Genomic DNA, 13933 nt, shown 5'->3' on the forward strand with positions numbered 1-13933 from the left:
CTGTCCAATATCGGGGCAACCTCGATGATCACTCACCCAGAATATTGGCCCTCAAATAACGTGTTTTAATCTTCCAGTCGAACAAGACGTAAAAAGAAATAAAAAAAAATGAAATTGGTCCCACTGGGATACCAACTAATGAAAATTTATTGATTACATATCACGTGGGAAAGATTGCAAAAGATCAAGTTGGTCGGAACTTGGAAATGAATTGATGGAGACAGATATATGAAGAATCACGATGCACTTGGAGAATCAAGAAAATAGCAATAGCATTAAGTGGCCATAATCAAGTTAATTCATATAATCAAACAACTATATATGCGTCATTAATCCTAAATTATTCACATTCGACTTTAATTTAATTATCCACTTACAATCACATATTTCATTCGATTTATATAATCATCCACTCATAAATAACTTTTGTCATCCACTCAGAAATGACTTCAATTGATCATTTTATTTTTTATTTTCACGTTTTAGTTTTTCTCTTTATAAAATTTTCAATAGTAAAAAAGATTTTGTTTGCTTTAAAAAAGTTAGTAAGTTTTCATATCCAATCACTTCAATTGATCATTTTATTTTTTATTTTCACGTTTTAGTTTTCTCTTTATAAAATCTTCAATAGTAAAAAAGATTTTGTTTGCTTTAAAAAAGTTAGTAAGTTTTCATATCCAATCACTTCAATTGATCATTTTATTTTTTATTTTCACGTTTTAGTTTTCTCTTTATAAAATCTTCAATATTAAAAAAGATTTTGTTTGCTTTAAAAAAGTTAGTAATCACTACAATATGGGTGCCAACGAGTGCAATTTTTAACATACCTTCGTAAAGTGTTCGAACAAATATGTCAAATTGCAATATTCTACTGTACAGACCCTAAAAATTTCAACCTAAGAAAAAATTCAACCAGAATGAAGCATAAAAACTCATATATTCATCTAGAAGAACGCATATAAAGGGAGGCAAAACATTCAACCTGGACCTTACCAAGGCTTAAATGCGTCTCAGACGAGCCTTTAACAACAGATTAGACAAGTTAGATGTACAAAACTTTCTTTTGTGTAAAAAAAAAAAAAGAAAAATCTGGCCACCATATCTTCCTGCATAATCCGACAAAATGTACTTCTTTGATAGATCTTATTAGAAGAATTCCAAGTTTACAACTGAGTCTACTAAATCTAGAGCCCGTTTGGATTGGCTTATAAGTTGCTTATAAGCTGTTTTCAGCTTTTTTGAGTGTTTGGCTGGGCAGCTTAAAGTCATTTTGTAAAAAATAATTGGGTCCATTTAACTTAGCTTATCTAAAACAGCTTTTAAGCTGAAAACAGCTTATAAGCTAAAAAAAAATAAGTTAGACTACCCAACTTATTTTTTTTAGCTTATAAGCTGTTTGCAGCTTATAGGCATAAGCCCATCCAAACAGGCTCCTAGTACGACTATTCCACTTGTTGCATATGAATTTATTAAAGTTTCTCAACTTCGGTATACTGGAAACTCTCAAATGGAGTCTTGATACTTGAACGGTTACAAAGCTAACATACGACTATTATATAAAAAAGTTAAATTTACGATGTCTGATCACGTTTTAAAAAAAAAAAAAATTAAGTGCCTACTGAATAAATAGACCAACCTTGTACCTGCTTTTCCTACATCATCAAAGGAGTATGTAGATAAAGAGCCACCAAATATTGAAATAAAAAAGAGAAAAACGTTTTTTCAAAAAAAAAAAAAAAAAACAGAATAAAGATAGTCACACTGAAGTCATAATTTTCATGAGTGGTGGCAGTTGTGATCCTACAATCACAGTTTCTGTCCACTTCCAGTGAGCTCTTTCAGGAATAAATATTTTTGGAGAGACATACGGTGTATATATTCATCTATATTGAATTTTGAAATTCAAAATGATGAAATCATTTTTTATGGGACAATGAAAAACCTACTATAGAAGATAGTTAAGAAAATCAAGGAAAAGAAAACACGTTCAAAGAAAGGAAAAAAAAAAAAAAAAGGAGTGACATCACAACGAGATCCTAACCTCAAAACAAAATAATTGGGGGGATACCGCGATACGACCTCATTCACTTTTTGCTCCAAGTTTTCATTTGCTTTTCACTTATATATAATAAAAATTAAAGGAAGATGTACAGAGAGTTAATCTCCTATCATCAAATAAGTTCATATATACAAATCTGGCAGTATAAGATCCCACCATGTAGATTATTTTAGCTGTCCACATGCTGTTTCCTACTAAATACTGAGCTGACCTTCTCAACCTCACTCAACAATGAGGAATTTCCTTCACAAGCTTCTTTCAAAATCTGTAGTCTATTTACCACATCTCGACTGTGAAGAGGCATACCTTCCTTCAGGGAGGGTGAGGGCTCAGATCTGGTATCCGGCCTTTGGTACTCGAGTAAGTTAATGAAAAGGACCTGTAGTTGGATAAAACAAGTATGAATGAGATCTCAAAATAGAATCACAGAACCAGGAACAGCACTTCCGGAGAAACACTATATCTCTGAAACTAGGGGTGTCATGTGGGCGGGTTTAGCTGAATCTGGGCAGGTCAAAATGGGCTGAGTTACTTGGGCTAAAAAGCGGGTCATAATCCAACATGCCTAATTCTTCGTAAGATTTAAGTTCTTTGTTTTCTTTTATAATAAGTTTTAAGTACCTAATAAATTTTTTGTCCCTTTATTATGACTATATATAACATATCAAATGAATAAAGATGTACTTTTGAAAATATTTTGACAAAGTTTCTCATAGGTCAATTTGGGCGGCATATCAGCCCAATTTTTAGATGGGCTGAATTGGAGGGTCAAAATGGGTTAAGCCAATAAATCGGCGGGTTCAAGGTTATGTTTTCATGGGCTAATTTTCCACCCCTATATGAGACCGTCAATTGTTTTACTCAAGCTACCAGGTTACATAGTGCAGTCATGGAAAGAAAGCAAACATGGCAATAGAATTGCAGATTTCATAATCCTTTGCTCGACTTCATTGTTAATGTGCATGACAACAAATTTCTGAAGGGGTAAATTAAATCAGTAAAAGGGAGCATCATTAAATGCGAAAAGACATGAAAGTGTTGAGTTCTATCTAGGCTTACTGACAAAGCTAATTGAAGCACGAGCATTAGTGAATAATGACTCAAAATGAAGAAAAAAGATAATGACTCAGTGAAGAAAAAAGCAAATTCTGAATCAAATACAGTGAGAGCATTTAAGTTTTTAAAATGAAGATGAATAAGTTTGCTTAATTTAGATTTCTAATTTCCATTTCCTAATCATAATGTACGCGTCCAAAATGCTTCCTTAATGATTAGTGGTATTTTTTCCCCCGGCTATATCTATCTGTTAGCGATGTCCTCTACAAGATAGAGGCCATAAGCTTTAGAAATTAACCTAACTTGTAAATATAAGCAAAAACAAATTATTGGTTGGCGGGAATTTCTTAAGGCACACCTCAAGATGAGCCTTTTACAACAAAATAAGGGATTAATAAGCAGTTATTACAAATTTTCAGTAATTTGCATACCTCATGTTGCTTCTTACGGGAGTAGTCTCGTAGAAGAGATTTAACAAGCTTGTTTCGCAAAGGAAGCATGTTCCCAGAGCAAGTCTGGAAAATAAATGAAGACATATGGTGCAACGCCAAAGTGAACGAAGCAGATCCTCTACGTGCTGCTTTGTCTAGAGCTCCTGATACCCATGATTTACAGTAAGCTTCTAACATCCTCTCATCATCCTGCATCAAATAATTAATAATCCACAAGTAAGCAAAGTATAATTAATTCTTCGTTTAAAGCAGACATTTTGTTAGAGCTTTCCTCAACTCGACTTGACCTTCCTATAAATATTCAAAAACACAAATCAACCAGCCTCTCGATTCACTCTTTCCCAAATAACGTTTAGTAATGCCACAGTTATCATCATATTTCCAATAACCTTCCTTTTTACCTTGTAACTTTTTGTTGCAATACTGCCTTGCTCTCAGGTGTCCGAGTCTTGCGCGCGGGAGGATAATAAACAAGATTAATTACGATCTCGATTTATATATGAGGCCATCCTGGACATCTAACACAAGTACTAGAAATCTTGTGCTACCCTTATTAACCATCCAAACCATAAACGTTATTTTTATAGCTGTGACATGGCCAAAAGCAGTCCCTCCCCCCAAACATCATTTTTCCTTTCCCTTCCCTTTTACTGTGTCTCTCTTTCCCATTTCCTTCTCGTTTCAGAATCTAGTATTGGATATCCCATTGTTTCTGGATCAAGACGAAATTATACTAATATCCTTAAACAGAAAACAAATTTTCCTGTATGGAGCGCCTTTCCAGAATCCTGGTTTACCCAATAGTCAACATGAAACTCTAGATTACTTGGAAGATATGTGTAATCAACAAACATCCATAGAACAGAAAAAGGAAATTATATAGCTTTCACTACACTAAGAGGCTGTTTGGATGGGCTTATGTCTATAAGCTGCAAACAGCTTATAAGCTAAAAAAAATAAGTTGGGGTAGTCTAACTTATTTTTTTTGGCTTATAAGCTGTTTTCAGCTTATAAGCTGCTTTAGATAAGTTAAGTCAAATGGGCCCAATTATTTTTTTGAGCTTATTTTAAGCACAAAATGACTTTAAGCTGGCCAGCCAAACACTCAAAAAAGCTGAAAACAGCTTATAAGCAACTTATAAGCCAATCCAAACGGGCTCAAGTGTGTTTGATTGGTCAAGATATTTTGGAAAACGTTTGCTCGGAAAACAAGTTCCTTAAAAATGAGGAAAATGACTTCCATAAATGGAAGTAGGGAAAACAAGTTCCATAATTGACATTAGTTCATTGTCTCTTCCCCACCCACCCCACGCCCCAACCCCCACCCCTTGACCATCCCACACCCCCTGACCATCCCACACCCCCACTCCCCATTCCATCCCACCCCCATAGTGTTTTGCTAGATTACATATAAATGCTCTGGGGAAAATATTTTTGCTTACTTACCAAACACTAGAAATCACTTATTTCCAAAAAACAGTTTCACGAAAAACAATTTTCACGGAGAACATTTTCCTTTGTACAAAACACACCCTAAAAGGACAGCTTAATAATTAATGTGATTGTCAAGTGTTAAATGTAATTGCTGATAGTGTTTTGTAAGGAAAATACCTCAACAGGTTCAAGATATCCACAAGTTGCAGCAATGCACTTCTCCAAAGGAGGCAAAAGCTCGAGAGCACAAGCATTGGACAGTGCATTCCATGCAGCAAGCCTTACAGGAGCTTCAACAAATTGATGCAGATAGACTCCTACTTGACGACCAAATATCATGTCACCATAAGAAACAGCAGCAAATTGCTCTACCAGATTGTCAATGAATGTGGAGTAGTTCTCATGTATGTCCGTCTTAAATTTCAGCTTCTTTGCATCAACTTTTTCTTCCTTATCAAGGAGCTGTCCATAGACATCTTGCAAAGCTTTGTAGAGATCCCTGCTATTGTCCTCCTCAAAAATGCCCATTCCGGAAAGTAAAGTCGCAGACAACGCGTGCAATTTCCATACTATAGGCACATTTCGAACTGGTGTATGCGACTCAGCAGGAAGGGTTGTGGACATTAGTTCAATCCCTAAGAGAAAGAAGAGTCCACCTTTTGCAACTTTAATAAAATCCAGAGACTCATGACTGGAAGAACAAAGCACTGAAAGTGGACTGAGACACCAATGCAAAGGAAGAGGCAATCTTTGGTGAGCCCACTCAGCCACCAAACATTTAGATTCAGAAACTTCCTCGGGAATTGTGTCCAATAAAACACTTCTTTTTTTAGAATTCTTATGTAATACTTTCTCATCTCCAGCAGCAGATTTACGCTTCTGTTTTGCAGACAACCATTTCTTCTTGAAGTGAGAAGCTAAGACATCACTTAACAGTACATAGTCCTCTTCTTGAAAACCCTGATTAAGATTCAGAAATTGGCGGATACTGAAATCAATGTACTTTAGAGTGGGAACTTGAAACAAGAAATCAAGCAGCTTATCTACTGCATAACTATCCATTGGCCCCAGCAATAAACACGCTCCCATGACAGAATTTATTTTTTGTATTACAGAGTTCATCCCTTCAGTTGTAAACTGATCTTTGACAGATACAATGGGAAAAACATCAAGCAAGTAAATGAACAATCGTGCATCTACTTGAGCTGATAAAAGTTTTTTAGACCAAAATCCACCACCAGGGGCACCCCAGCCTACACCAATTCCCGGTGCTGGACCACCTCTACCAAACGTCTCAATTGATTGCATATGACGCCATTCGGAACCATTTGATTCCATTAAACTTGTCATCAAAGTTGTTAACTCAGGCAGAGAGGAGTGGAGAATCCCAGCAGCAAGAGTTTCTTCCTCTCTTGTGAAACTTTGGTATTCCAATAGATTCCGAGGTTCATTGTTAGCTAGTGAGATCATCTTATCAACACACCAAACAACTCGCAACAATCCCTGAAGGCAACTACTGGATGCTATTGATGTTTCTTGTTGATTTATTTTTCTCAAATAACACAAACACTCAACGAACGAGCCGCTGCCAGCAACACCATCAGAACTCATAAGTCCATTTTCTAAAATTTCTAGTCCAATCTTAGGGACAAAATCTGGCAGCCATGGAAGACTCCCATGGCACAACTCCGCATTATTTTCTGGGATTACAGCTTCAAGCACTGCAGAAAGCATGTCCATAATTGAAGATATCAACCACAGCAAGGGAGAAATTGCTGAATCCTGCATATCACCGTTCAATTTCTCCTCATTTTGCCACTCAAATAGACGAGATAGGAGTGGCATCTCCTTTATCCTAATCGACTCTAGCGCGGAATCAATCATGGGACCAACCTGGGCCCAACACCAGTTTTCTGCTTCTTCTGTAGTACCTTCATCCATTTGTTGCATGTGGGAATAAAAATTGGGCAGTCTTCTAGTTAAGGCACCCAGTACAAGGTATGCTTCCTTGGCAATGGCGGCATATTCGCTGAGGACATTGTTCTCAGTCAGCTTTCCAAATGCAGGCACATTCAACCAAATGCATAAGGCAGGAAATAGATCAGAAAAATATGACGCACAATATCCATGTTGCACGCAGACCTTCCACAACCGTAACTGTTCAACCAGAAGAGCTGATGAAAGCTTACAAGCCTCATTTGTAGACTTCACCCATTGGTCAAAAGAGGTATACCGATACAAGTGCCATGTCACCTTTTGAACTATTCCAGTCTTGATAAATTCTAGGCAGTTCTTCTTGTCAAATCGAGCCAAAATCTGTCACGTATTAAGGAACAAAATTTAAACGTTGGAATCAACATAAAATTTGGATAAAGATTTATTTCAGGCACAAATGTTTCAAGCATGGATTCTTCATGCTTACTTTCAGGAGTGTAACTGACTTGATTTTTGAGGTACTAATCTCCATTTGCTCTTTACTAGTGAATCTGTCAATGATCGTTTGAACAAGCTGTTGACACTCCATAATTGCAGCTGCACATGATTGTGAATGCCTAGCTATCCCAATTAATATGGAAATCAGGCATTCTTCCAATGCTGCTGAAGGCTCAGTCTGGCATAAAGAAAGATGACATGTCATGCTACAGTTCGCAGTTGGCATTTATGAGTCAGATTTCACAAGCCAGAATGAAAAAGAAGCGTGAGTCCATCAGAAGAAACACACCTCAAAGAGATACTGAATCCTTTGAAGGATCCCCATCCTAATCAATCCTGCAGCTATATCTTGGCCAGCAACAACAACATCATCCTGAATAGTGGGTTCACTTTCGCCATTGCCCAGAGAATCCCGGGTAAAAGGAAGTATATTGGAAGGTTTTGCATTGTATTTCCAGAAACCGCCATGGAGAAAACCATCTTCGATCTCTGGTCGACTTCTAAAGATAGGAGCAGTAGGTGCATCCCTCTGGAGAGTAGGTATCCTCTGATAAAAACACAGAGGTCAAGAATAAACCATCTCCCAATGCACAGTTCATAGAGGCTAAAATTCAGTCTTACCTCCACGATTTCAAAAAATTCCTCATTGATCTCATAGGTAAGAGCACACTGAATGGCTCTAGCACAAGCCAGAATTACGGAATTATGGTTGTCATCCAGATACATCCTACAAGTAAAAAATGCTTTTTAATCAAACACTTCCTTAGAGTAAGAAAGAATACAAACGATTGTTGCCTCAAAGAAAATTGATCTTGTTCCATGCATAGTAAAGTTCACTATTTCCAGGAATCCTAACGTAACACGAGTGAACATTATATTCAGATCGAAGTGCTGTCATCCGTGACCCAACTAGTCCTAGTCCATATCCTTTAACTATAATGTGAATAATTACAAATAGGGCAAATGCAATTTCCTTGAAACAAACTACAATTGTTCTGGGTTCCATATTTTTCAAAGGGCTAGTTGGTTCTGAGATTCTATACGAAGGCACGCAGAAATCCAAAAGAACGGGGGTGGGGTGGGGTGGGGAGAGGAATCTATGTACTGCAGAAACTGAGATTCTTTACATGGAGGTTCACCAACTATATTCTTTTCTAGTCATTTTTCAAATAACTTTGAGAAGTCAACAAAATCAATTACCCAATGGTTTTTACCTTTCCGATACGAAAAAAGACTAAACACTTTGTTTGATGTTTTTGCCTTCTAAACAGGTAACACAACAGCCTTCCTATTCTTATTCCAAGTGGAGGCAAAAGAAACAAGTGAAACGAAATCTGACAACAAGGAAGATTGCGGACAATTGGAGAAAATGATGAATAATTGGCAATGCATGGACAACATAAATGCAATATCACTAATGTCTATAACCAAAAAAAAAAAGGATTACATCTAGAAGGACAACTATTTTGGGGGGGGGGGGGGGGGGGGGGGGGGAAGGAGGTAATATCTATTTCACCGAAATGAACAAACATGGCACTATCTCATAGACAAGTCATTATTTAACATATCACGAGGAAGAGGAGGGCAAGAAAAATAAAGAGGAAGCACTTAAATCTACCTCAACAATAGAGCAAGCTCGGGTTCTGGGCCTAGTGTAAAAGCCCAAATGGCCTCCCAGTCATTAAATCCATGTCTGTCCTGCGACCTTAAGATACACCCCAGCTGACTCTGGTAAATATTGTGTATTGCTCTATCAAGCACAGATGCAATAAGATGGAATGCAAATGTCCGTTGTCCAGGTACCTGTAGACAAGGAGTTCAAGTACTTTAAACAGACACAAAAAAGCATGATATTAACCATCCAACGGATTCAAAATTAAATATACTAACCATACTTCTGGCAAGAGCAACTGCTTCTTTGATGGTGTAACCAGCCGCGCCAGGATCACCTTCAGTTCGTAGATAGTCACGCTCGGAAAGATTTTGCTCGGCATAAGTTGATATATTACCTGCAACAAAATTCAAAAACTTTATTCAGAAAATGCCGAATCAGGTGAGACACAACATAGAGATACATAATAACACGAGAGGCACTCTACAAATCTAAAGGAAGTTGATATAGAGCATCGCCTATTAAGTTAGTAGAATAAGCAGATATTATGTCGTATTATCAACCCACTTGATGCCCAGATTGTTAAATGGATATGAAAAAATGAGACTGGGAGCAGTGCTCAGGGAGGGAAAAGACCTAATCTACAAAGAGACAAAAGAGAGGTTACTGGCAGCCCGGTGCACAAAGCTCCCGCTATGCGCGGGTCCGGGGAAGGGACGGACCACAAGGATCTATTGTACGCAGCTTTACCCTGCATTTCTGCAAGAGGCTGTTTCCACGAGAGAGGTTACTGGAGCTGGAAAATATGACAGCGCACCATCGAGCAAGAAACCTTGATGTTTTGATGAGGCCAGAGGGAAGTTGTGGGCTCATGACTAAGCAGCTAGGAACTTTGGTAGGTCCACTAAAGCTAAGCCAGTTATACGGAGCTATACACAAGAGAAGTAAAAACATTCAAGTTCCCTAGCACGGCCAGTTACGGAAGGAAGCCTTTGGTGAGCCCAACTCAGAAGATCTTAACTAGGACAGCATGTGCTGCAACCAAGACACCTACGAGGCAACATTATCTACATTTTTTTAAAAAGACAATGGTGTCACAAACACTATGTACATAAATATAGAGGTCCAATATTTGCCAACAAGGGTAGGTCAGTTCTTAATTTCCAGTCTGGAAATAGGCATCAGAAATTCTTTTCTTTTTTTTTCGTCGATACATGTCTATAGTTAGGGTCAATATACACAGGGTCGGTTCTTAGCTTCGACAGAGCAACACTGTCCTCCCTCGAGCAAAAACATCGGTTGAAACCTGGCAGGTCTCAAATAAATGCAGATACCCATCACATTCTACAGTATCTAAGAAATTAAGGTGTGTCCGATCCCCCATAAAATCAGTCTGAATGAGACATGTTAAACTGGAAAAGAATTCCTGCGAAAAAAAATATATTTGACCCTTCGCAAGCAATGGAAGCAGAAAAAATTGATCTGGAAAATGAAACTCCTTTGAAATTCTCCAATAGTACAAAGAAAGAGCTTTTGCCCAAAAAAAAAATGCTAAAATACCACTACAACAAAGTGGTATCCATCATATGAATTATGATGAATATGATGCTTGGTAAATTTATTTCTTGCTCAGATGAATCATACACTAGAAGGAAAGATAAAAAACGAACCTGCAGTGCCAGATAATATTAGCTTTGAAGGTATAAACAAATTTATGCTTACCACTTTTTGGGACATCAAATTTGCTCTTCAGAATATTGCCATCCAAAGAAAAACTTAATTCTCGGACACTCTCAACTCTTTTACTCCACTCATCCCATACACCCGTACTTGCACTCGACTTTGGAGTATCATCTTCCACATTTCTCCGTGTGCCCTGTGAGGTTGCATTTTTCATCTGATCCAGCAAACTACCCTTTTCGCCACTTTGATGAGAACCAGATTTACTAGATTTTCCTCTTTTCAACTTCTCTTGGCCTTTTCTCTTCAGTGCTTCCATCACTGCAGGATTAAGTTTTGCCATTAATTCAGCCTGTGCTTCAGCAATTTCATCAGCTGACATTCTCGCTAGTTGAGCTCGATTCTCAGCATCTATTTCACTCTCAAGACTGCTGGCATTCTGCCTTCCTTCCGCTTCCTGGGAGTCAAACCTAGCATCGGTTTTGTTTGCAAAAATGTTATGTGTCTGAGTGTTAACCTGTAAGGTAGGATGCCTATCCTCCATGCTGACATCCTGAGATTTGGCATCACCGTCTGCGGATAAAGTAGCACCCTTTCCATATTTATCTGGAGTGCGTTCATTTGAGTTGTTTTTGTTCCGAGATACTTCTGCAACAGCCTTTCGCTCATTTGATGTTGACTTCAACTTGTGAGCACTTTCTTCCCTCTTGTATGGTACAGAACTATTATCACTAGCCACTATCTCCCGCCACCGACTAAAATCCAGCCCTTTATTCTCTTTTCTTTCCACGGGCTTAGCAAAAGCTCCAATCTGGTCCATCCCAGTGAAATCTTCATCTCCTTCCTCATTCTCTTCACCATCGTGATCATTTTTACCACGAACATCTCCAAACTTTGGGGCCCAATGCTATACAAATATGGAGAGAGAGGCACATTAATGCAAGTAGCAAAACACCCCGATAACCAAAAGGTTCATGGTTCCTTCTACACATAAGACTTTCAAAAAAGTAGTTTTCAACCTATGTGTTCACACGGATCCATAACATCACAAATATAGACCTAAAAAAGAAAGAAGGTTACCTTATACTAGAATGTGCCAAAACAAAAGCATATTCCTCACAGCCAGAAAAGAAAGAACATATTCTTCTATTAATGCATATGAGTATATAACACACTGAGGGTGTGGTCCGTATGAAGGAAAAAAATTTCTTGGAAAAATGTTTTCTAGGGAAATAAGTGGGTTTCATACTTATTTTCTTGTGTTCGGTACATAAATAGATATTATCCTAAAAGCATTTGTATATGATCTAGACAAATACTATGGGAGGTGGGGGTGAAGATGAGGTGTGTTGGAAGGTGGGGAGGATACAATCAATATGGAATGCCACTTGCGGTACTTGTTTTCCATAGGTACTTGTTTTCCATAGGTACTTGTTTTCCATACTTCCACAAGGAAAGTCATTTTCCTCATTTTAAGGAACGTGTTTTCCTAGAGAAACTATTTTTCAAAAAATTTGACCAACCAAACATGAAAAAATTGGTCCGTACCAAACACACCCTCAATGTCTAATACTATTCCTTTGTCAGTCCATCTTTGTATCTCTCTTAGCTTTACATAGGGATTGTTAGTACATTTACTTTAGGTCTAGCTTTCTAAGCGTCTTTTAGCCCTATTTGAGATTCTAATGCAAGTAGAAAATATAAAGAAGTTCTAGTCTTTTCTATTTCTTATATTGTATAACATTGGCCTGAGATTGAATTAAAATACAGAAACAGGGTAGTAATGGAGGCTTAGTTAATGCTGTTACTACCAATACAGAGGATAAAGATTGACCAACTCTTATATAATGACAATAAAGATCAAATCTTTGCCAAATTTCAATTGAAATAAAGAACATACTGGACCATGAGCGCGGTGACGGGCAACGGGAAAAGGAAGAACAGTAGGGCGAGGGGCAGAAAAGGAAGTTGTAGGTATTTTTAATGTTCGTTCTGTAAAACCCTTTTCAACTATGCCGCCAACCAGGTGAGAGGCATCATCTTCATTTATAACACTTCCAAATATCTTTTGAGTTGTGGGTTTCTTGGGGTCTACCTTCTTCATTGATACACTATTTGGGAAAAACAGTATTATTGTTCTTGAAGGAGGTACCCAAATGGGTTTTTGCAGGTATTGGGGTTTAAGCAAAGAAAGAGAGACCCAAGTTTTCACTCAAAGTCCCAAGGGAGAAACAAAGAAAGTATAGAAAAAGAAGAAAAAAAAAAAAAGGGGGGGACTTATTGTGTTATTGCTACAATAATAATAGTAATATTTTAATTTAAAAAAGTACAATTTATTGCAAATTTTCTTACGGTATAATTAACAATTCAGTGGCACGTTAAACATGTATTGCTGATAAGTCTTTATTATTATTAATGTTCTTTAGTCAACTAATTAGATAATTTTTTAACAAAAAATTATTTATGAGGAAAGAAGTTTGGTAGAAAAATTATCAAATATCAAAGGGACACAAGCGACTAGACATATGTAAAGTAATATTTTTTAAAATATGTAAATAATACAACTCGGTGAAAATTATAAATTGAAAAGTATTAACATTTTTTGGTATTTATTAAGTTTTGATTTTACTCATAATATTTCATGTAACAAGAGTTTATGCTAGCTAAATGTGGTGAATTAAGCTTAACTTTAGACGAAATTAAGGGAAAAAATTAAATTCATTAAATGAACGTCAAGAATCAATCTAGTTCTTCATATATAGTTTAGGCTTAAAAAAAAATTAATTCTAAGTTAATATTGCAATTTATAGTATCTTTCGCATTTTTTTAATATCTAAATTTTAATTTAAAATATTAAGCTGATCTAATTCAATTTAGCTTCATAATTTAGTGAAATTGCCTCTTGGGAAATAAAAAGTGTCACATAAATTAAAGTGGGGACAATAGTAATTAATAAGATCTAATAAATGCTAGCTCCAGTTGAAAACGATAATATGGCTCCATAATTGTTTAAATTTTACTAATGTATAGATAACAAATAATGTAAAGGGTAATTTAATAATCCATTCTGTCCATATATAGCTGGTGTTTTTTGTTTGTGCTAGAAAGTAAGAAGTGTTTACTAAATTACCGTAGTTAAGTAGTACCAACTTAATATGATGTTTTGGTAACGTACAATTTCACTTATCTTTGTAGACGTAGACGTAG

At 36.8% G+C, this 13933-nt stretch overlaps 1 protein-coding gene across 1 annotated transcript; it reads right to left on the reverse strand.

Annotated features, from left to right (window-relative positions):
- Positions 1 to 2088: 2088 nt before the first annotated feature.
- LOC132599365 (transcriptional elongation regulator MINIYO) lies at positions 2089 to 12964 on the reverse strand. Its single transcript, XM_060312701.1, has 10 exons — positions 12627 to 12964; positions 10769 to 11633; positions 9325 to 9443; positions 9053 to 9237; positions 8056 to 8161; positions 7724 to 7981; positions 7424 to 7612; positions 5179 to 7317; positions 3547 to 3756; positions 2089 to 2438 (listed from the first exon to the last, which is right to left on the reverse strand). The coding sequence occupies exons 1-10, from the start codon at positions 12828 to 12830 to the stop codon at positions 2229 to 2231; spliced, it is 4485 nt and encodes a 1494-aa protein (XP_060168684.1). The 5' UTR covers positions 12831 to 12964; the 3' UTR covers positions 2089 to 2228.
- Positions 12965 to 13933: the final 969 nt, after the last annotated feature.

The sequence above is a fragment of the Lycium barbarum genome, chromosome 6, assembly GCF_019175385.1.
Source record: "Lycium barbarum isolate Lr01 chromosome 6, ASM1917538v2, whole genome shotgun sequence".
NCBI lineage: Eukaryota > Viridiplantae > Streptophyta > Magnoliopsida > Solanales > Solanaceae > Lycium > Lycium barbarum.

Coding starts and splice junctions, on each gene's coding strand:
- LOC132599365 (XM_060312701.1), bottom strand. CDS start 12,830: ATGAAGAAGGTAGACCCCAAGAAACCCACAACTCAAAAGATATTTGGA. Junction 8,162..9,052: donor GAGCTTGCTCTATTGTTGAG/GTAGATTTAAGT, acceptor TTTTACTTGTAG/GATGTATCTGGATGACAACC. Junction 2,439..3,546: donor CCCGTAAGAAGCAACATGAG/GTATGCAAATTA, acceptor ATCCAACTACAG/GTCCTTTTCATTAACTTACT.